Source organism: Peromyscus maniculatus, chromosome 9, assembly GCF_049852395.1.
Source record: "Peromyscus maniculatus bairdii isolate BWxNUB_F1_BW_parent chromosome 9, HU_Pman_BW_mat_3.1, whole genome shotgun sequence".
NCBI lineage: Eukaryota > Metazoa > Chordata > Mammalia > Rodentia > Cricetidae > Peromyscus > Peromyscus maniculatus.
Genome location: NC_134860.1, coordinates 61699263 through 61721543, shown reverse-complemented (window position 1 = coordinate 61721543; position 22281 = coordinate 61699263). Strand labels below are relative to the sequence as shown.

The following is a 22281-nucleotide window of genomic DNA, read 5'->3' as shown; positions in this document are numbered from 1 at the left end:
TTTAATATGCTTATGTGCTCTTACACTCCCAATTCATCCCCAATACACTGATAGTATGTCTCCCTTTTTTATCCCCAGGAACAAGTCATTTGCCAGTCTGTGCTGACAGGTGGAACCCAGAAGATGGGCAGTTGCTGGGTCCACCCAGATGCTGCAGTCATCCTTCTTCCTCAAGATAAAGTCACAAGTTACTTGTAAAATGAAATCCCTCAGGCAAGGCACAGCATGAAACACCCCTGGAAAACCCATTGTGGATTAGCCAAGAGGAGGGGATAACCTGATCTCAATATAGGGACAGGAGTCATCTTTTAGTTGATTATTTCTTAAAGATCTTTACCTCCAAATGTAATCATATTTAGAGATATAGAAGTTAGGTCAGCAGTATATGAATGGGGAGGTATGAAATTCAGCCCTTACTTAAAACCAGCCTTGTGAGGTAACAATACATGAAAAACAATCAGCATGATGACAGGAACACAGAAATGTTCAATAATGTGGAGCATTATTATCACATGGTGCTATAGAGTTCACACAATGTGGTACTGTTAGTCACAGGGGAAATTGGGAGACAATAACATCTGAGACAGGACCTGAAGGGTAACAGGAACTAAGAGGCCAAGAGCAAAAGACAGAGGCTGAAAAGGTGGTTCGGAGGTTAATAGTACTTTCTGCTCTTGTGGAGGACCTGGGTTCAGTACTCACATGGCAGCTTACACTGTTACTCCAGTTCCAGGAAATTCAGTACCCTCTTTGGAATTCCCCAGCCACCGCATACACACGGTGCACATGCATGTATGCAGGCAAAACACTGATACACATAGAAATAAATAAATGACTATTTTAAAAGAGGACAAGATATTGGGAGAGAGATGAGGATATACTTGACAGAAAGAATACATAGACCTACTAAGACAGCCACAAGTTATCCAGGGATCTTGTTAACTGACAAATTCTGGTTCAGTAGCTTTGGGACATCTAGTAAAGTTTCCAGGGAATGTCAGTGTTGCTGGCTCCTGTTTTTACATTTAGTAGCAAGATTCTAGCTAGTGCCAAAACCTCATGTGGAAACTCCAAGCTTTTTAAAGCTCACAGGCATAAAAATTGAATGCCAGTAGGGAATGAGGACTTCTTGAAAGGGAATGAGTAGGAGAGAGGAGATCTGATATACTGATGGATGCCTAAAGAGCTATTCCAAAGGGACTTGGGTTTAAGTACAGAGGAGGATTAATAATAAAACTCTATTGGCTATAAACCTCCTGGCCCAGATGGATTCACTGCTGAATTTTACAAGAACTTTAAAGAGCCAACACCAATGCTTGTCAAAGTGTCCCAAGGAACAGAAAAGTGAGGAACAATACAAAACTCATTTTACAAATCCAGTATTACCCTGATATCAAAACCAGCCAAAGACACACACAAAAAGAAAATTATAGGCCAATCTCCTTGATGAACCTAGATTCAAAAATTCTCAGTGAAAGACTGGTTAACTGAATTCAACCTCATATAAAAGAAATCATCCATCATGATCATGCTGGCTTCGTTCCAGGTATGCAAGGGTGGTTCAACACAAGCAAATTAATTAATGGAACGCATAAACAGATTCAAGGACAGAAATCAATGGCAATATCAATAGATATAGAAAAGGGCTCTAACAAAGTCCACCATCTCTTCAAGATAAAAACTCTGAGGAAATTAGAACTAGAAGAGACATACTTCAATGAAATAAAGGCCATGTAGCTAACATTATACTGAAACTCAAAGCATTTCCCCTGAAATAAAGAAGCAAGAATGGCTGCTTTCTTCGTGCTTACTCAACATAGTGCTTGAAGTCTTAGCTAGAGCAAGAAGAGAAAGACACCAGTGGAATATAAATAGGATATATCTAGTGATACTATCCCTATTTACAGACGATATGATCTGATGTGTGAGAGACCCTATAGATTCCTCCAGAGAACCCTTAGGACTGATACATGCTTTCAGCGAAATAGCATCAACAGAGGTCAAAGGGCAAATCCCAGTTGCCCTCCTGTATACCTGTAGTGAACATGCTGAGAAAGGGACCAGGAGAACAATGTCATGCAGAACAGCTTCAGAAAAATACATGTAGCCAAAGAAGTGTAAGTCTGTTAAAATTTGGAAATATTGGGAAATCTGAAGAAGACCCTGGAAGAGGGAAAGAACTCTCATACTCATGGATATCTTCATGGAGAAAAATGAAATCAGGAAAAGGTGGGGGGTGGAATTTAAAGATTATAATTATAGGCTGGTCTTACTGGAATGGAATAACAAGGAAGTCATCTGAAGAACTGATAAATGGGATTGTGTGAATCTAAAAAGCTTCTTTGTAGCAAAGGAAACACTAGCAGCACAGTGAAGGGACAGCTTGCTGAATGGGAGACAAATCTTTGCTAGTATCTATCTAGTAGAGGACTAATATCTAGAATACAGAACTCAAGAGACAAACTACCAAACACCCAAGCAATCCAACCAATAAATAGGCTAATGAAATGATGAAGAACAAATAGTGAATAAATATATGCAGATGTGTTCAACATCCTCAACCATCAGGGAAATGCAAACTAAATAAACATTGAGATTCAATCCCATTGAAGTCAGAATGGCTATCATTAGGAAAACAACAAATGCAGGCTGAGAGATAGCTCAGTCGGTAAGTGGTTGCCATGAAAATATGAGGACCTGAGTTTGATCCCCTAGAACACATATAAAAAAGCTGGGTGTACAGAAGATGAGAAAGCTTAGCCAGGAAAGGTGCTTGCCATCAAGCTTGACAATCTGAATTTGATCTCCAGAACCCATTCAAATAAAAGTACCAACTCTTAGAAGCTGTCCTCTGATCTCTACCTGCTTGATCCATGTGCACACACAGATAGATAGATAGATAGATAGATAGATAGATAGATAGATAGATAGATAGATAGATAGATAGATAGATACCCTGGGTTCAGCAGCACATACCTGTAGTCCCAGTGCTAGGGAGGTGGGGACAGGAGAATCTTGGGGTTTGTTGGCCAGCCAATCTATCTGAGTCAATGATCTCCAAGGTGAGCCAAAAAAAAAGGTGGAGATTGATTGAGGAAGCCACCCATGTTGACCTCTGACCTCCACATGCAAACATACACATTCATGAACACAAACACAAACACAAGTGCACGCACGTGTGCGCATGGACACACCAAATGTTTTAAGGATGGAGAAGAGCTCTTAAATTGCTGGTGGAGATGTAAATTAGTCCAAGCACAATGAAAAACACTATGGGGGCTCCTAAAAGACTAACAGTAGGTCATCAAGATGGTTCAGTAAGTAAGGACGCTTGCTGACAAAGCCTGCTGACTTGAGTTCAATCCCCAGACCCCTCCATGTGGAGAGAGGAAACCACTTCCAATAAGTCATATGGGTTGTCTTCTAACCTCCATGCATGTGTCAGGGTACACAATATGTCAATCTAAAATAAAGTCAATTCAAAAACCCAACTATAGCATTGCCACATGGCCCAGTTATACCAATCCTGGCTATATACCCAAAGGACTTGGAACCAACATAACACAGACATATTATAAGAGGTAATTGTACATCAGTGTAGCACTGTTCACAATAGCTGAGTTATGAATCAACAATTACTGTAGCACTGTTCACAATTGCTGAGTTATGAATCAACCACATCTGCATGTCAACAGATGAATGGATAAAGAAAAATGTGGCACACATTTTTATTCAGATGTACAGAAGAAATTAGTGTTTTCAGGAAAGTGGATGGACTTTTGATTGTGTTGAGAGAAATAAATCAGACTCAGAAAGACAAATATCATGTATTTTCTTGTTTTTGGTTCCTAGGATAACATTTTGTTGATTACACACCCATACTATTTTAATCTCAATAATGGAGATAATAATAGCTCCTGAAATGAAGGAATGTTTTAAAATTTTTATTTAAAAATATTTACTTTATGTGCATGAGTGTTTTACTCAACTATATGTAGTGTACTTTATGCTTGCTTGATGCCTTCAGAGGCCAGAAGAGGTCACTGGATCCCCTTGAACTGGAGTTAAGGATGATTGTGAGCCACCATGTGGGTGCTGGGAACTGAATCTGAGTCCTCTGGAAGAGCATTGACTATTCTTAATCTCTGAGGCATCTCTACAGTGCCCCTTAACATTTTATTTTTGTGGCGCATATGTGTGTGTGTGTGTGTGTGTGTGTGTGTGTTTTCTATATGTGTATATATGCAGGAGTGTATGCCTGTGTTGGCCTATGGAGTTTGGAGGTCAACATCAGGTGTATTTCTTGATTTCCCTCTACTTTTTTTTTTTTTGAGACAGTGTCTCTCACTGGTCCAGTGTCTGCTGTTTCTGCTACACTGGTTGGCCTGTGAACCCCAGGATCCTCTTGTCTCTGCCCCCTGACCCCAGCACTGGGATTTTAGACCCAGGTCTCTGCTTTTGTGTGTGTTCTGGATACTTGAACTCAGGTCTTCACACTTGCTCTTTACACACAGTGATGGTTTGAATAAGAATGGCTCTCATAGGTTCATACATTTGAATGCTTATGGAGTAGCACTATTTAAAAGTATTAGAAAGTGTGGCCTTGTTGGAAGACGTGTGTCACTGAGTATGGGCTTTGAGTTTCAGCTCTCTCTTCCTGCTGCCTGCAGAACCAGATATAGAATTCTCAGTTCCTTCTTCAGCACCATGTCTGCCTGAGTGCCATTATGCTTCCTACCATGTTGATAATGGATTAAACCACTGAAACTGCAAGCAAGCCCCAACTAAATGCTTTCCTTTTTAAGTGTTTCCTGTGATTATTGCTGTGATAAGTCACAGCAATAAAACACTGACAAAGACACCCATTGAACTATCTTAATAGCCCTTGAATAAATCCTTTGGATACATTATAAATTTCATTATCTTCTTGGCTTATCAGAATCCTCCAAGACCTTTATTTCTTGGCTGTTTGGACAGTAATATTTTACTATATTATTGTACTATTTTAATAGAATAAAAGCATATCCCATTGCCTTTGAATTCTACTGCCACCTACTGTTTATGTAGGGAAATTCTCTTCACTCTTTACCCATGTTTTATGCCTAACTACTGAATTTTGGTTTTTCTCAGCGCTCATGAACTTTCTATTCTTTGAACTTGAAATTACAGTCGATGTAATTTTCTAATAGCTTCTGGTATTTCATTATAACAACTCAGAAGATACTGAACTTTTTCTCTTAGGGGGAGCCGTTTATGGCTTTATAGAACATGAAACTTTTTTAAAACTTGATATAACGTTTTTCATAATTAATTTTCAAGAAAGCCAGAAGGATCCTAGATTCCCTGAAGAATTTCTATCTTTTAATATATACTAAATTGGACACTAAGTTCTTCCTTGGACATCTTCCATTCAGGGAACCTTACCCTTCAAGGCTCAACTTTCATGCTTTTCTCTTGTAAAACTTTCCATAATTTTTCTAGATTGGAAGTAAAATGACCATCTCACAATTGGTAGTTATTATAATGACCCACATAAGGAAGGAAAATGAAAAATCCAGTTTGCAAAATGGCTTTACAGTACTTTCCCTCATCCTCCCTTAACCTCCATTGCTGGGTGTTGTTTGTTTGTTTGTTTTTGTTTTTGTTTTTTCCAGATAAATTGGAATGTCAGGGGGTGATTTACGAAGGGAAGGTTTCAGGGAAGACAAGACCAAAAGCAGGAACAAGCACTGTGCCATCTGCTTAGGTTCACTCTGTATACTCTGAAGTCAGCTAACTCACTGTTCTTAGATACTGCACGGTGAGAACTTCCAAGGCTAATAAAGTAAAAGCAGGCCAGGACGCAAAGGCAATTTTCATTCTGAAAGAAAATGTCAGTTTAAAGAAGAGAGAGAGGAAGCAAGAAGAGGCAATAACATGAGCAAAACTCTGTCATTGGAGTGTTTGTGAGCAGTTCCGCTAGACTGTACTTAGCCGGGACGCTGCGAGTTGGTGACTAATACACCAAAGTCTTGGATTTCACAGAGAGGCCCAGGCTTCGCTACAGATTAACTGAACAGTCTCTGAAGTCACTGGAGTTTTGTCACAGGACGAGGGTTAATCAGTTCCTCTGTGCATGTTAATCAGTTCCTCTGTGCATGTTAAACGCTTTTCTCGTTTAACATCATGACGCTCTCACAGTCTGAGGCTTAGGTCCGTGTTCCTTCCAGACACCCCGAGGCTTCTAGGTCACAGTCACTGCTTCGATCCTACACTTGACATCTCTTCGTGGACCAATCCATGAGAATAGCCACCAGTTATAGCAAACGCCCAGAAGAACCCTTGAGGGACATCACTCAAACGGAGGGCGGCAGGTCAGCTCTGCCTTCTCGTCCCGCCTTCTCCGATAAGGAATATTTTGAGGATTAAGGACTGTGTGGGCAGAAGGTGAAACAGTTTTTCCCTCATAGGAACATAAAGTCATTGTTTCTCGCTGTGTTCCACCGGACCTAACACCGGACCAACTTCCGGTCCGTTTCCTATGTCCTCCGAGTCTTGAGTCTTCCTCTACTTCTGCCCGGCGTCACTGTCGGGTGCGGGAGCCAGTAGCTGCTTCCGCCCGGAGTCCCTAGCGGCTCGGCTCGGGTTCGGATGCCGCCCGACGCTGGGTTCTCCTCCTCCGCGGCCCGCCCGTCAGAGGCCGGTGGCAGCGGCTCTTACCAGGCCTGCCGCCAGGCCTTCTCTGTGGCCGAGTCCCCGCCAGCGGTGCGCACCCCGCAGGCCTTGCCGCACCCCCCCAGCCGGGGCGGGGCTCGACCTCCCGGGCCCGCCCATTAGGGGGCGCCTCATCGGGGCGGATTAACCGCCTCCCCCCTGGGGGAGTCGTCATCCCCCAGGCCGCGGCCGCCCAGGGACCATGGAGTTCGCGGAGCTGATTAAGACCCCACGGGTGGACAATGTGGTGCTGCACCGGCCTTTCTACCCCGCCGTGGAGGGGACTCTGTGTCTGACGGGCCACCACCTGATCCTGTCCTCCCGGCAGGACAACACGGAGGAGCTCTGGCTCCTCCATTCAAATATCGACGCCATTGACAAACGGTGAGCGCCCACCACACCCAAGTCCGTGAGGAGCCCGGACTGACGCTTCCAGGTGTTTTTTTTTCTGGCATCCTCGCCCAGCCGGCCAAACGAACCTTCTGAGGCCTAGATCTGAAAGTCATCTGCACGGGCTACATGGCTTTTGCTATCCCTGGGCTAAGGTCTCAGGGGTATCATAGCAGTGGTCGTTTTGAACAACATTTGGTGTATTTTCAGTGCTGTCTTAATTTTTTTTTTCTTACATTACATTCCTTGCATGGTCTCGCCATTTCTCGAATCATTATTGATTGTCAATCTCACTTCTCGTAGTTGTAATTGAGTACAATTTAAAGCCCCTCCCCCTTACAAATAGACATGTTCATCCATTCTTTGCAGCCTAGGCCAGTCTTGAGCGCCCGACTCTCCAGCCTTGGCCTCCCAAGTAAGTGCTGGAATTACATTTGTGTGTGTGTGTGTGGCACCATGCCTGGCCATAGTTGCGTACATTGTCATTATTTTCCATATAAGCATTTTATTCTCTCCTTTAAAAAGTTAAAGTTCAGTAAGGTGATGCACTGGGAAGGCCGAGGCAGGTGGATGACAAATTTGACACCCACCTCACTCATGTATGGAAGACCTTCTCAACAACAACATCATCAAAAGTTCAGTTTATGATAGTTCTTCTTATTTATTTTCTGGGTTGTTCCCTTCCCACTGAGGGTAATCAGTCCTTAGCATTATTCAATTTGCTTCTGAGAAGAAAAGGACTGACTCTTAAGGAAAGTATGAACTAATTCATCTTTATTTTCCCACTCCATACTTTAAATTGTTTTTATTTCTTTTTACTTATGTGTCTATGTATGTATCTGTGTGTGGGTATGTACACATGAGTGCAGGTGCCCCAGGAGGCCAGAAAAAGGTGTTGAATCTCATGGAGCTGGAGTTACAGGCAGTTAGTTGTGAGCCACCCTATGTGAGTTCTGGGGACAGAGCTTGGATCTGGAAGAGCAGAAAGTGCTCTTCACTGCTGAGCTATCTCTCAGCCTCCCAGTGTATACTCTTCATCTGTGCAAGAGAATGTCTCAGAGTCAAACGTTTATATATACTTTCACCTGCACTTAAATTCTCTGTCTTCTCTGTCCCGTGAGCCCTGTGTACTGTAGGCAAATTGATTATCCAGTTCACTATGAAGTATGTGTGACAAAGCAGACGAAATGGTAATTTGGAGTCTCTTGGTCATGCATTTGTGTCTGGAATATTTTCAGTTATATCTAGTCTTGTATTTCTAGTACGACTATATCCTAAAAAATCACTCCTCGGTCCTTGCCCTGTCAGAACTGTCTCTGGTCATGGCAGTCCATTTTCCTAACAATTGTCATAATGTGCTGTGTAAGATTGACATTTTGAATATGTACTGTATGTGGCATAAAATTGTGAATCAGTGGAATTAAGGATTGTGAGCATTTGCTTGTTATGTGAGGTCTTAGGGAAAACTTGCCAAGTTTAGGATGGAACATCACTGGAATAAGTTCAAAGAGAAACAACACATGGCTCTTTTGGGTACATGAACACAATGTATGACTCTTAGAGTTTGGGTCCATGTTTTAAGAATTGAAATGTCTGTGTACTCAACCAATAAAATCTCAGTTGTGAAAGAGGGAAAAAAAAGGATGTGTGAGTAACACCGCACTTCCTATTGCTTCACTGCGTATTTTGGATGTTAAGATTTCTACAGAGATTGTGCCTTAACGCAGTCTGGTGGTAGCCTTACCAGCAGTTTGGGTGAAGCAGTGGTGGGTCAGCACCCATACCAGCAGCAGGCTCCTAGCCTCCTCAGTTCCTCTTTAGTGCATAAACTTACTCAGTGGCCTCTCACGCTGCACGAGAAAGGCTAATTCCTGACACTCTGTGTTCTGGCTCTAACCTATTCTCCTCACTGGTTTTCTTACCATTCACATGATTTGTAATTTCTTACAGATTTGTAGGCTCCCTGGGTACCATCATCATAAAATGTAAAGATTTCCGAATTATTCAGTTGGATATTCCTGGGATGGAGGAATGTTTAAATATAGCCAGTTCCATTGAGGTGAGTATTTGCAGGCAGAAGTCCGCAGCCCTTGTGTTTCTCCGGGCAGGTATTGGATCATGACCCCAGGACTGCTAATGTAGGAAAAGCCCTTCCTGGTTTGTTGTCACACGAGAGTAACGGGACCGCTTACTGCACTTTCACCTTACACGGAGCTCCTAATTCCATCAATTGCTTAGAAATTTGTGGAATTTCATGATAGAATTCCCATGAGTTCATATTGACCAAATAATAGATGCTGTTTCATTTGAGTGTGTATGAGTTCTTGTTTAGAAAAACCCCCAAGGATCATGTTTACTTCGTAAATCTTGATACTTTCTGTGATGAAGACAGTTTGGGAACTGTTGTTCTGTTTCAGTGGATTGCTTGGAAGAACAACCTATGTGGAGTGTTAAGCCAATGAAACAAACACAGTTAGTTGGATTGTGGACATGGTACAGCGAATGGGTGTGATCTTCTTGAGTGTAGTGTATCTTTGGAATAGACACACCCTTGAACCCTGAGCAGTAACTCTTAATACTGCGATTGTTATAATGTAGTTCTTCTGTTAGTGTGAGGCCCATGGGTGAAGTCTTTATCTCTTGCAATTAGTCTCCTGTTATAAAATGAGGACATCATTACCTGCCTCTTAGGGCTGTTGTAAGATTACATTTGTGGGTATATGTAGAATTTTTAGTACAATACTTGGCAAATGGTAGCTGCCATTGGATGGTCCTTCTGTGAGAACAGTTTCTTGCTGAGACTTTGTGGTAGAAATAGCCACGTCACATAAAGTTCATTATCTTAACCATTTCTCAGCTTACCGTTGAGCTGTGTGTCAGGAGTATATTCACAGTGTTGTGTAACAGACTAAAGCAGTGACTGTCACCAACAGTTGTCATCTGTGACTTGTTTTCCTCTGTTCACTTTAGATGTGTTTGTTTATGCTTATATAAAAGTTTGGAACATTGCTTCCGGCTATGCTTGAGAAGGATAGTTTAAAGTGGATAGTTTAAAGTCTCAGTTGAAGGCTTCACACTCCTTTTTCATCTTCTGACAATTTTCGTATACACCCCAATTTTAAAATGCCTTGTTTTAAATCACTGCCACTAAATTGTGCCAACTGACTGTGTGTGTAAAGTAATTTCTAGGTAATTATAGAGCTAGCTGATTTTTTTCCTTCTATGTAACTGACTTATTTTGGCTTTATGTTTTAAAAGAAAAGTGGGTTTAGCTCTTAAAAAGGAGAAAAAAAAACCCTTAAATCGATGATTACAATTTTGTTTGGTTTTTTAACAAGAAGTAGAGGATCGAGTGATGTGTTGCTAAGGAAATGACACACAAACCTTCCTGCTTTTGCTAAATTCTACTTGAGAAAAGGAGAGAAGAGTAAATTGAATAGTCTGCCATACATAGTTGTCACTTGGAAGTATGATCTTGACATGGCTCTAATTCCCATCGTGAATAAGAAAGCAAACTGAGATAATGTTTTGCTATTTAAACAAAGGAATGTGTGGGCTCACTTTGGTTGGGTATACCCAGTGCAGCATAAAGATAGCACAATACCTAGTCATGGGCTGATCCCTTTAGGAAGGAGGAAGTGAGCGTGGATGCAGCTTCTACAGATGTATGTCTTGTAAGAACTCAGTTTTATTATGTGTTGCACTGTTGTTGCCTGTTAGATGCCTTTTCTCCAAGAAGACTTCTAATAAGCCTGTGAAGTTTCCTCCATTGAACAGGCATAGGGAAGCTATGTGACTTAACCATTGTGTAGCTGGGATTTGGAGCTTGAAGGCTTTTCTGATGCTTGTCAACTCACCAGAGTTGAGTATTCCTTTTTGTGGAATACAAGCAGGCATACATTTTGAATGACTTAGTTACTGGGTTTTTAGTTGAGACCCTACTGACTAACCCAAACCTTCTTGTTCCCCAGGGTCCAGAAATTCTTGGACATTTTTATTGAGCTTTGGACATTTGAATTATGTCGGGAGCCATTATTTCATTAGGCACAGACTGTTGTGTTGCTTGTTTCGTTCAGGCAGCACTTGTTGAGTGTGGTTGTGTGTCAGGTGTCTAAGATGCTGAAGTGCGGGTACCAGCTGTAATCAGACTGTAGCTGTTTGTAGAGATACGGCACTGGAGACCTGTGTTGGGCTCCATCATTACCAGGTCCGATGTCCTTACTGCTGCTTTGTTAGAATGCTTTCAGTTGCTTTCCAGAATCTTTATCTTTTATCTTTATTTGTCCTCTAGGCATTGTCCACTCTAGACTCAGTCACCCTGATGTACCCTTTCTTCTACCGCCCCATGTTTGAGGTGATGGAAGACGGCTGGCATTCCTTCCTTCCTGAGCAGGAGTTTGAGCTCTACTCTTCCGCTGTAAGTTAACACTTGATATCGTGGGTGCCGAGAATGAACCCAACACCTTATTTTACTGGGGAAACGACCCTTGCCCTTTGAAGGCTGGTGAGATGGGTTTGGGCTCTTCCTGCCTCAGTTTAGAGTGTGCGCTGGCTGTGGGTTAGCCTTTTTCCTTCCTGGCGGTCATTTTGCCCGGGTGTTGGTATAATTGCTGTAGCTGCAATGCCTTTCCTTCCAACAGATTAACATAGTCCAGACATTTTAAAATGTTTGAAAATTACATTTGTAAATATTATTTTAAAAAATAAAAATAAAACATTGTTTCGCTCAAAGCTACTCCTGGCATACTGTGAGTTAATTGGTAGGTGTCTCCTGAGTAACAGCTTAATATGTACTAGGTTTTGAGCCACGCTTCAAAAGTGTGTTGAGCCCACAGTGTGCCTGAGATGGCACTGGAGAAGCGCCTAGCTTGTGTGCTGCTGGACAATGCCTGGCCTGGTCTCCAAGGCCATCTTGCTAGAGCCGGGTTTTCCTTATTGGCTGTTTGACTTCTCCTAACATACTTCTATAAATGGTCATTTAGAATCAAGACAGAGATTAGGGTGCTGTGTAATTTGAAGAGTGAAGTTGTCCATGGTGGCAGAGGGAAGTAGAAAGGGAATTTTATGGTCTTGTGTGTAAATACCACTGAATATGGTGAAAATATAGTTTAGCCTAGAGCTTGTTTGAAAGATCTGTATGAAAGATGAAAAGTTAGCAGGAGTCATACTGCATGTTATGAGAAGCATGGGGTGAGGGAGAGCCAAAGGCTCCTGGAGGAAGTGTCTAAAGGAGAAGGGAGCCAGAGTTTGAATCTGCTTCAAGTGTGAGAAGCAGCAGTCTGGAGTCTGTGCTCATAGCTTACTGTTCCTCCTGGACTAGGAAGTAAGCAGCTAGAGTGTATGCTTTGTAAGGTCAGGAACCATGGGGTGTTTATTCCCATTCAGTATTCCTGGCACATGACTAGCAAGTGGTAAGGATTTGTTAGGTGAATAAAAGAATGTAAGACTGTGTGTATCTATGGAACAGGACAAAGGATGGCAGGATATTGTGTCTATCCTCCATTATTAGAAATTCAGGACAGGCAGTGGTGGTGCACACCTTTATCCCAGCACTTGGGAGGCAGAGGCAGGCAGATCTCTGAGTTCAAGGCCAGCCTGGGCTACAGAGGGAGTTTGAGGACAGCAGAGCTGTTACACAACGAAACCTTGTCTCAAAACAAAAAACCAAAAAAACAAAAAAACAAAACCTTTATGAAGGACAGGCATGTGTCTTGATCTGTAATCTTTGGAAGGCTGGGGTTTCTGGTCTTGTGTTTTTTGTTGTTGTTTTGAACTTGTTTTGTTTATTTGTCGACCATAAAATTTTCTTATAGTATTAGCCACTTCTGATTTTCAGTTATGCCCTGCCCCCTCCCCGCCCCCATCCCCTCTACCCCTCTGTGATATTAAAAGAACAGAGTCTTTAAAATAGCTATAAAGAAACCTCACTGGTCTCATTTGGTGGCTTTGTCTAGTGGTCAGCACGACTGTGGCATTGATAGTAGCTCATACCCTGACAGAAGACCATGTTCCTGTAGGGGGACAAGCCAGAGGAAGGAGCCTAAAGTGATCAGAGATATAGGAGAACAGTGAGTAGGAGCAGGCCTGAGAAGAGGAGCCTTAATGTGTGTAACCCAAATCTCTGGCTGACTTGCATGCAGGCTGGAAACAAAGTGAACTTGGAGCTGAGCCCCCAGGCAGCCCGGGTGTTTGAGTTCACAAAGCTAGCCAAGGTCTAAATGCCTCTACAACAAAAGGTACCTCCTGCACCAAGCATGTCCGCATTCACAGGGTCTATGATGCAACCAAAATTAAGTCAGAAATGTCACCATTTGGCCAGAGGAAAGAGTCAATAGGCACTCACCCCAAGGTGACCCTGATGTCTGAATCCTCACACAAGGATTGTAAAGCAATAGTTAAAACTATGAGAAAGTGACCAGGAAGTGGAAACAATACAGTAATCAAGTGGGAGCTGAGAGATGGCTCAGGGATTAAGAGTGCCTGCTGCTTTTGCAGAGGACCTGACTGGGTTCTAGCATCCGCACGCGGCAGCTCATAACCACCTCAAGCTCTCGGGAATCCATGGTCTCTTCCAGCCTCCACAGGTACCTGTATACATACTGCACACAGCTACACGTGCACACACAAACACCAAGTAAATCAATAAAAGCTAGACGAAAGTAATTAAAATTGATCTTTAAATAAAAACATTTCTACTAAGTTTCACATCTTAGCTTAATTTTCTATTAATATACGCCAGGGTTGATATGTTGGTCCATCTTGAATTTATAGGCACATACTGAAATTTGTACATGTCATTTGGTTTTTTCAGCTGTAAGATGTAGTTCTGCTGTTTGATGGTTTCCTGTCATGTGCTTCCAGGACTTAGAAATGATCTCCTCCAGATGAGAGAGGAGACGGGAGAGGAGCTGATAGGGGAAAGAACTAGATAGATGAGAACCTAGAAGTGACAGAACTAGATGAAGGAATTAAGATAGAACCTAGAGGGGACAGTAGACAAATATAGAGAAATCAGGCAAGGAAGGAGCTAGGCATGAGAGCAGAATAGAAGCTGTGTAGAGAGAGAAATATCACAGAATAATAATAAAGTGTATGAACTAAAAAAAAAAAAAAAGAAATGATCTCCTGACACGCAAGGGCTCTCCAGGAGTGTGTCCTTGTTGTCTTAAGAAAGATGAGCCTCTCTCACTACATTCTTCCTTTTCTAGCAGAAGGAACAAAGGATTTGCTATGGCCAACATCTCTACTCCAGCAGAGCATTCTAGAATGTCACAGTCTGTTGGTACTGTGTTAAGATGACTGTTACCTGAGCAGTATCCAGAAAGAGTGAATGGGCTGATGTTGGCTATCATAACCACGGACATACTTGGCATATGTAACTAAGGGGCAAGAACTGTCTTATGAAATGGAGAGCGTTAGCTGTGTTTTCTGAATCACAGTTAAACTGATAGAGGAGCTTCCAATACAGTAGGTGTTGGCCTGCCACAGGAAAGATGTCTCTAGGAATGTTGATCATTAGCCATGCCAGAAGCTGGTGGAGCTTTGTCTCCAAAGCTTTAAACTTTAGATGCTTTATGACACTGAGATGCTTGCTTAGCTTTGAAGTGCTGTGTGTTTTGCAGACCAGTGAATGGAGACTGAGCTATGTCAATAAGGAGTTTGCCATCTGTCCTTCCTACCCACCAGCAGTCATTGTGCCCAAGTCCATCGATGATGACGCTCTTCGGAAAGTGGCAGCCTTTCGACATGGGGGGCGCTTCCCGGTACTGAGCTATTACCATAAAAAGAATGGCATGGTGAGTGTGAGGGGCGCTGCTCTGCTGATAGGCCTGGCCTGGGTGGGTGGGTTCCTTTGCTCGGGAGTATTCCCTTTTCTCTGTGCCTTTTGGCTGACGTCATTGGCCAAATCATTCCCACTAGTACATCCCTTGTGTAAACTTCAGAGCACCAGGAGTGGGATGCTTTTCTGAGGAGGATGTACTGAATTCTTTCAGAACTGCTCAGCTTTTGAAAAGTTCGGTTTATCTTCAGAGCACAGTGTGAAGGAAGCTGTTTATTTAATGCTTGCTGCAATGCTCTTTAAGACAGAAGAGTGACATTTCTCCTCCTAGAGCCGTGTTTAGATGTTTACTGTAATTATTCTTACCAAATTCCCATGTGAAAGTTGAGTTGAGCAGACACTGATTCAAAAGAGAAAAAAAATGACACATGCCATTTACTCATACTTTAGGAAACTGGGTAATTGGGGATTGCTGAGACCAGTGATGTCTTGGGTTCCTGAGCTCTGACTGGGACAGCCAGGGAATGAAGAAAGAATGGATGCACATGTAGCAAATGTGGGATTGGGTAGGCTGCATGGTCTGATGGAGCGCCACCAACTAGGCTACAACTGGAACCTCAGCTTGTTTATTATGTCCAGCCTGGGGGAGGGGAGATAGCTAGTTTAGGGAAGAGGTCTCTACGCCAGCAGTCTCAGGCTGTCAGCATCCAGGAGGAGGAAGCTGCGCTTGCCGGTTTTGCTCACACTGTCAACATTCACACTTGGACCAGAGGAAGGCTGTGCCATCTCTCTGACCTGACCTGGAGGCAAGGCTTTGTCAGTCTCCTACGGGTCTGTGGTATCGGTCTTTGACACATGGCCTGCCCACATTAATGAGACACTTCACGTGGGCCTCCTCGGTTTCTCACGAGGGCTGCATCTATCTAGAGCTTTCTGGATGTGAACTTTCCAAATGACTTTCTGCTCTCCTCCACCCTTTAGTTTTCTGAGACAGGGTCTCACCATGTAGTTCTAGTTGTCCTGGAACTCTGTGTAGACCAGGCTGACCTCAGACTCCCAGAGATCTGTCCCCCAAGTGCTGGGATTAAAGCCTGCACCACCATGTCTGGCACTTTCTCCTCTCTTGCTTAAACTTGGCTTGCCATTCTGCAGCCCATATTAACCTAGACAATTACAGCTGTCTTCCATTGTCCTTTCCCACGCGAATATGAAGGAGGGCATCAACGGGACAGTTTTAAAAGTTTGCTCTTTGTCAGCAGGCCACCTGTCCTGCTGGCAGTGGTATTGCTCTTCAGTTTATATTGTACAGTGTTGTAACAACTGATGCTAAACGGAGTGTTGAGTCCCATGGTGGCATCAGTATAAAATAATTGCCATTTATTCTAAGCCAAACAGTAGTGTCTGCTCAGTGTGACAGGGTGACAGGGTTCACAAGCTCCTGCAGTCCTAAACAAAAGAAAAGGCTCAAGCAATGCATGTAATGCATCGGCGAGAGCCTGCGGTACATGGGTGCAACAAAGCAGGACTTTAAAGTTCTGTGGTTTCAGATGTCACAGCTTTAGCTTTAGGGCTTACAGATCAGAGGTTGGCCAAGCCTAATGGTGAGTTCTGCAAGGCTTTCCTAGAAGTCACCAGGATGTTGGCTCAGATACAGAGATGGGCAGTTGTGAGAAACAACTTAAAATGGAGGGAGAATGTGTTCTGGCTCACAGATTCGATGTTTCACATCCTGCTGGCCCCACTGCTTTGGGCTTGGGCCGAGGAAGAACACCGTGGTGGTGAGAGCATGGGGAGGAAGAGGCTATTGACCTCAGCAGAGAGACAGGAAGAAGGGGCTCGGGACAAGGGGTGGCCGGCCCCTAAACACATCCCCAGTGACCTGGGGACTCCAGACAGACCTCAGATTTCCTCTAATTTCCAAAAACGTGACCACAAGCTGGCCACGGGTCATGTTGAGCTGTTTTCAAGTAGTAAGAGCGTGTAATGATGGTTCCTGCGGCAGCACCAAACCGTCCCCCAAGAAGAGATTGGTGAAATAGTGCTAATTTCTTGAGAAAAGCTTAGAAAGCAAACCTTTCAAAATATGTAGATGGTAGTCTTTGGAGACAGGCAGTCTCAGAATACTGAAAGGATGGCGGAGGGGCAGTGGAGGATAAATAATAGACAGGCAGCTTTCAGAACATTGAAAATGACTCCCCACACAGGGTGTATATAAACTTTCTAATTTGTGTTTCTCTGTCATTCTTGCCAGAGTCTGCCAGCCCCATGTATGTGGAGTTGAAGTTTACTCTTCCCTCCAAGATTCAGTAATGGTTGTCTGTCAGATAAACTGATAGAGATATAAGGGGAAGTCCGTGTGGATTTTATCCTGTGTCTAAGTGTGGGGCATGAGACAAAGAACTGGAAGGCAGAATTGTCAAAAAGAGAGGCTGATTGTTACACAGATGAAGCCTCCCTGCTGACAGCCTTGTGTGGTCCTCTGCCAGGTGTCAGACCCCAGTGTTTTCCTCCAGGTTGAACAGGCAGAGGGAATATGAGACACAAAGTCTCTGCCTGCTTTCTCTGTTGCTAACAACAGATGGATGCTTCTTTTTGTTAAGTGGATGCTTTTCAGAGCCATTCCTGGGTCTGCAGAGGTCTGCAGTTTATTTGAAGCCTCCCACAAAGGCTGTTTACTGCCTCTTAGGCTGTTGTCTTCATTACGGGACCAGATCTACTACGGTCAGTTCATGGCCTAAATGAAGTACAGTGCATGATCGTTAAGAGGTGATGATAGAGCTTACTGTGTTTGAGGTAGCAGGAAAATAGTTGTACTAAAGTGCAAGGCTTATCTTTGTTTTACAGGTGTTAGTACATGCAGCGTTTTGTGTATGGCATGCTCATCAGAGTCCATGGCAGAGTGCCACAGATCGTTTTCCAGAGAACCCTGATCCAGCTCCTTCTCAGAAACTTCAAGTACCTGCTATTGACTTGTTGCCTGTGTGCTTCCAGGTGATTATGCGAAGTGGTCAGCCTCTGACTGGCACCAATGGGCGGAGGTGCAAGGAAGATGAGAAGCTGATAAATGCCACCCTCAGGGCAGGAAAGCGTGGCTACCTCATTGACACCAGATCACTGAATGTGGCCCAGCAAGCTAGAGCCAAAGGAGGGGGCTTTGAACAGGAAGCTCACTATCCCCAGTGGAGGCGGATTCACAAGTCCATTGAGAGGTAAAGAGGCCAGCATGGGGGGCACTCCCTATAGCTGATTGCAGGGGGTTATCCTGTAGCCGTTCAAAACAGAGATCACAGCTACTCCACATAATGGAGGGTCTGGAATAGGCTGGACAACCCAGTGTGGGCTTCCCTGCCCCATCTGCATTACTAAGGCTTAGTGGATGAAAAGGTGTATATTTGTCAATGCAAAACAGCGTTTTCACCTCAAAGGGAATAAGAGTGAGCTTATTCTTGAGCCAGATACAGTGACTTAGCCCAGAAACACAGATTCAGGTTGCCCCAAACAGCATGTTCTGATGTGGAAGAGGCTTCATGAACTTTTCCTAGTCACAGGATGAAAGACATGAAGTAAGGCATTTTCCAGATACACTGGTGGGAACATGGGGTAGGTGGGGCACAGCAAACTGGGGCTCTGCTAACAGGTCTCGGTGCTGCCTGACGACATTCTTAGCTTTGATGCTGGTGGACAGTACCGATTTGCAGAGTGACTGCGCTCCAAAGTTTTACCAGTGGTTGAAAGGTTAGGTCAGACAGAGGTGGGCACTGGACGGCTACTAAGGGACAAGAGGTAATCAGACATACCCTGAATTTACAACATTCCAACTCCACGGTCTCAAAGTTCAAATCAGTCAGCCTTGTGGTCTTTAACACAGGTGTGGCTATTTTCTGCAAATTAGTTCACACTGTTGTGTGTGAGTGCTATTTGATTCAGCTGTAGACTGAGAAATGCTGAAACAAAGTATCTGTCATCTCATCTGCTTGTCTGTGGCATGAATATTTATGTCTCCTCTGTCAGCATTTTTCAGTGGTCCTGTAGCTGCTGCAACTGGGGTCTGTAGAACCAGCCTCCCCGGTTCATGGCTTGCAATCCTGAAAGCATAAACCAGGAGGCCAAATATGCTGGAGAAAAATGGTTTGAAAGCCATAAGAGAAAGAAGGGAAGGTTCCTAATTCATTGTGTCGTGGCTGTGGCAGTAGCAGGACTTAGGGAAAGTCGTGAGACGAAGCCAGAGGTCCATAGGTTTAGTTGTCAGTTTGTAAGGGCTTTCCTGGGAGGACGGTGGCTGGGCTGCCTCCGTTCTTGGCATGGGGGAGTCTACTGTCCAGGCCTAGGTGAGTTTTAACATTGTCTTTCCTTCTGTTTCTGGCAGAGTGCCATTAGAGTTTGTAAGGAGGAATATAGAGTCTGTAGATTGATTTGGGTAGGGGGGTACTTGAACCATTTTCCCAGTGTGCACCACCACCTGCCCTGCCAGATTTTTTTTTTTTTTTTTTTTTTGCTAGAGTCTTTAGAATTTTTCTATTCATAAGATACTTTTGTTTGCAATTTAACCTCTCCCTTTCTGACTTGTTTGGTTTTTTTCTTTCTGTTCCAGTTGCTCTGGCTAGTACCATGATGAAAACAAGCATTCTTGTATTGTTACTGATCTTCAAGGAGACACCTTTGACTTCCCCTGAGTATGATGTTGACAGTGGGTTTGTCACATGGCCCTAGTTGTGTTCAGGTCCGTTCTTGCCATAGGTATTGGTTGAGTCTCTATCAGGAAAGGATGCTGACTTGTCTAGTGCTTTCTCTGTCCTGTTGAGATCCTTGAGGTTTCTGTCCTGTGCTTTTGCACGTGTATTGATTAGTTTGAGTTGTGTCCTTGTGTATAAGGGTTTGGGGCCTGGGTGGTGTCCCTTTAAATGTGCTGTTGAGGTCGGTTTGCTAGTGTTTTGATGATTTTTACATCCGTATTCATCATTGGCCAGTGATCTCCTCTTAATGTTCTTGTCTGGCTTTGACAATAGAGTTGGGCCAGTAGTAAATTCACAGTGCTGTCTTCAGGGTTTTGGAAGACAGGAAAGGACTGGTATTTAGTTTTTTAAGTGCTTGGTAGCTTGTGAGGCCTTCAGGACCTGGGCTTTTCTTTGATGGCAGAGTTTTGCTTTTCATTACTGGTTCGTTTTTTGTTAACTCATTGTGCTACTCACATTTTCCATTTCTTCCAAACTCAGTCTCGGCAGCTGCTGTTTTCCCAGAACTGCGCTCATTTTTTAGGGTATCTACTTTGTTGGTGTATAATTATTCATAGATGTTTACAGTCCTTTCTTTTTTCTTCCTTTTGAGACAGGATCTCACTATGTAGCCCTGGCTGGTTTAGAACTCACTATGTAGATCAGACTAGCCTCAGACTCACAGAGCCCCGCCTGCCTCTGCCTCTGGGGTACCTGGATTAAAGGCCATGCCACCATGCATACCCTATGATCCTTCCTACTCCTGTGGTATTGTAGTGTCTCCTCTGGCATTTCTCATTAGATTTGCTTGAGTTTTCTCTCTTTTTTATTTAGATTAGCTAAAGAGTTTTTCATTTCATACAACTCGTGTGTGTGTGTGTGTGTGTGTGTGTGTGTGTGTGTGTGTGTGTGTGTGTGTGTCAACTGAACACAAGACTTAAGTATATTAAGCAAATGAGCTCCAGCCTTCATTGAATTTTGTAAGATAAGCAAAAAATCTGTGCTGGATAAGCACAGATGAGCCTCACTAGATAGCAGTCTTTTTCCCTTCAGCCCTGAGCTCTCCCAATGTCCGCTGCTGCCAGACTGGCAGAACAGATTTGCTCCATAGAGTTACAGCTTCCTGCAGTAGCAGCTTTAGAAGTTTAGTCTCCTGGAGCCGCCACCTGCTTCTTCCTTGTGTTCTCTCCACCTGCTTGCTTCTCCTCAAAGGAGGCTTTCTACGTTCTTCAGGGGGTGGTAGCTGTGGGGAGGGGCTTGGAGCTAAAATGGATAGGATTGGGGTCTGGTCTTGGGTGTCACTGCTGAGACCTGGATGTGTAATCTAGATCATTCAGCAGCTACAGGGTCGAAGTGTAGGTTGCCCTGTGCCCTGGGATTAGGCAGTCACAGAAGAGTGCAGTGTCCTGGCCTCTGCCCTCCCAGGTGACCCAGCTGTGTGGAGTGGGTCTCCTCTGCTCAGCAGGAACGTTTTCCAGGAGACGTTGAAGCATCTACACATAGTGCTAAGAGTCCTTCCGACCCTTACTCCTCAGGCTGCTGGAGCAGTGGAAGTGGCCTAAGTGGCCTTGCCACTGAGTGCGCTGGAGACATTGGGGTTTGGTTCCTCGTCACTCTGTTTTATCTCTCCGTTTTTCTTGTTTTAAAAGATACCATGTTCTTCAGGAGAGCTTAATCAAGCTCGTGGAAGCATGTAATGAGCAAACCCACAACATGGACCGATGGCTTGGCAAGCTGGAGGCCTCCAACTGGCTGACACACATCAAGGAGATTCTGACCACTGCCTGCCTGGCGGCCCAGTGCATTGACAGGTAGCATGTGTTTTGCCTTCCTGGATGGACTCACACTGATGGCCAGACATCGTTCTTATCCAGAGTGTCCATAGAGTGCATCAAAGTCCATTCCCACTCCATAGCTTCCAGATGGCTTTATCAGTATTGTACAGGGGTGGGGGTTGGGGGGTCTGCTTACAGTTACTGGTGAGGGTGTGTGGGTCTGATATGAAATGACCACGTCTGTTGAGTGAATGTGATTAGTGTCCACGTACCTCTGATGACACAGTTTTTAAATACCACGGGTCTACTTTTTCTGTGAAATCCTTAAATTATGAATTTGCCATGAAAATGATTGAAAGGAAGTTTTCCTCATAGAATCAATGGAACAACACTGTCACACAGTGTCGTTATCCTTTCTCCTGGGCTGGATTTCTCATCCTAAAGTGCTGGGTCTGAATGGCCTCTCCAGTCTCAGCTGGGAAAGCCTGCTGGTGGCCATGCAGTTTGCCAAGTCATTTTAGTATTCACTCAGTTGAAGCCTCCTAACCCTTGAGACTTGAGGCAGAAGAATGAAGAGAGGCAGGAGGATTATATAATTGTTGCAGAAGCATAGAGCCTTTTAAAGGAGGGGATTCCCACTGAAACCATAGGTAGGTGTCAGCACTGTTGCTGCCTCCCTGGGTGGCACTTGAAACATTAAAGAGTTAGGGGAATCCATCCTTCATTTTTTAAAGGCTGTAGTGAGTTGCCTAAGATCTTGTGCTCAATAAACAGGCAGAGACCTGGGGCAGAGGTCACAGCTGCTTCTGTTCTTTGGACTTAGGTTAGGCTTTAGCTAGTCAAATGGGAGATTGAAGACCAGGTTTCTGTGACAGGAAGCCAACAGCTCAGAAGACTGAGCAGCTGACATGGATATTTCTGTTTCCTTTAG

The 22281-nt window shown here is 43.9% G+C and overlaps 1 protein-coding gene across 4 annotated transcripts in view; it reads left to right on the top strand.

The window, feature by feature from the left end:
• Positions 1-6536: 6536 nt before the first annotated feature.
• Positions 6537-22281, top strand: part of Mtmr9 (myotubularin related protein 9) — a 33523-nt gene continuing 17778 nt past the window's right edge. For 2 of the 4 annotated variants that reach the window (XM_076545179.1, XM_076545180.1), the window contains exons 1-6: positions 6542-7077; positions 9034-9142; positions 11375-11500; positions 14706-14879; positions 17855-18072; positions 21225-21386. In XM_076545179.1, coding sequence (XP_076401294.1) covers positions 6896-7077; positions 9034-9142; positions 11375-11500; positions 14706-14879; positions 17855-18072; positions 21225-21386 — 971 coding nt within the window. In that variant the 5' untranslated portion in view covers positions 6542-6895. Of the gene's footprint in view, positions 7078-7452; positions 7499-9033; positions 9143-11374; positions 11501-14705; positions 14880-17854; positions 18073-21224; positions 21387-22281 lie in introns of all 4 variants that reach the window. The other 2 variants (XM_076545182.1, XM_006995979.4) reach the window with 2 other exon arrangements.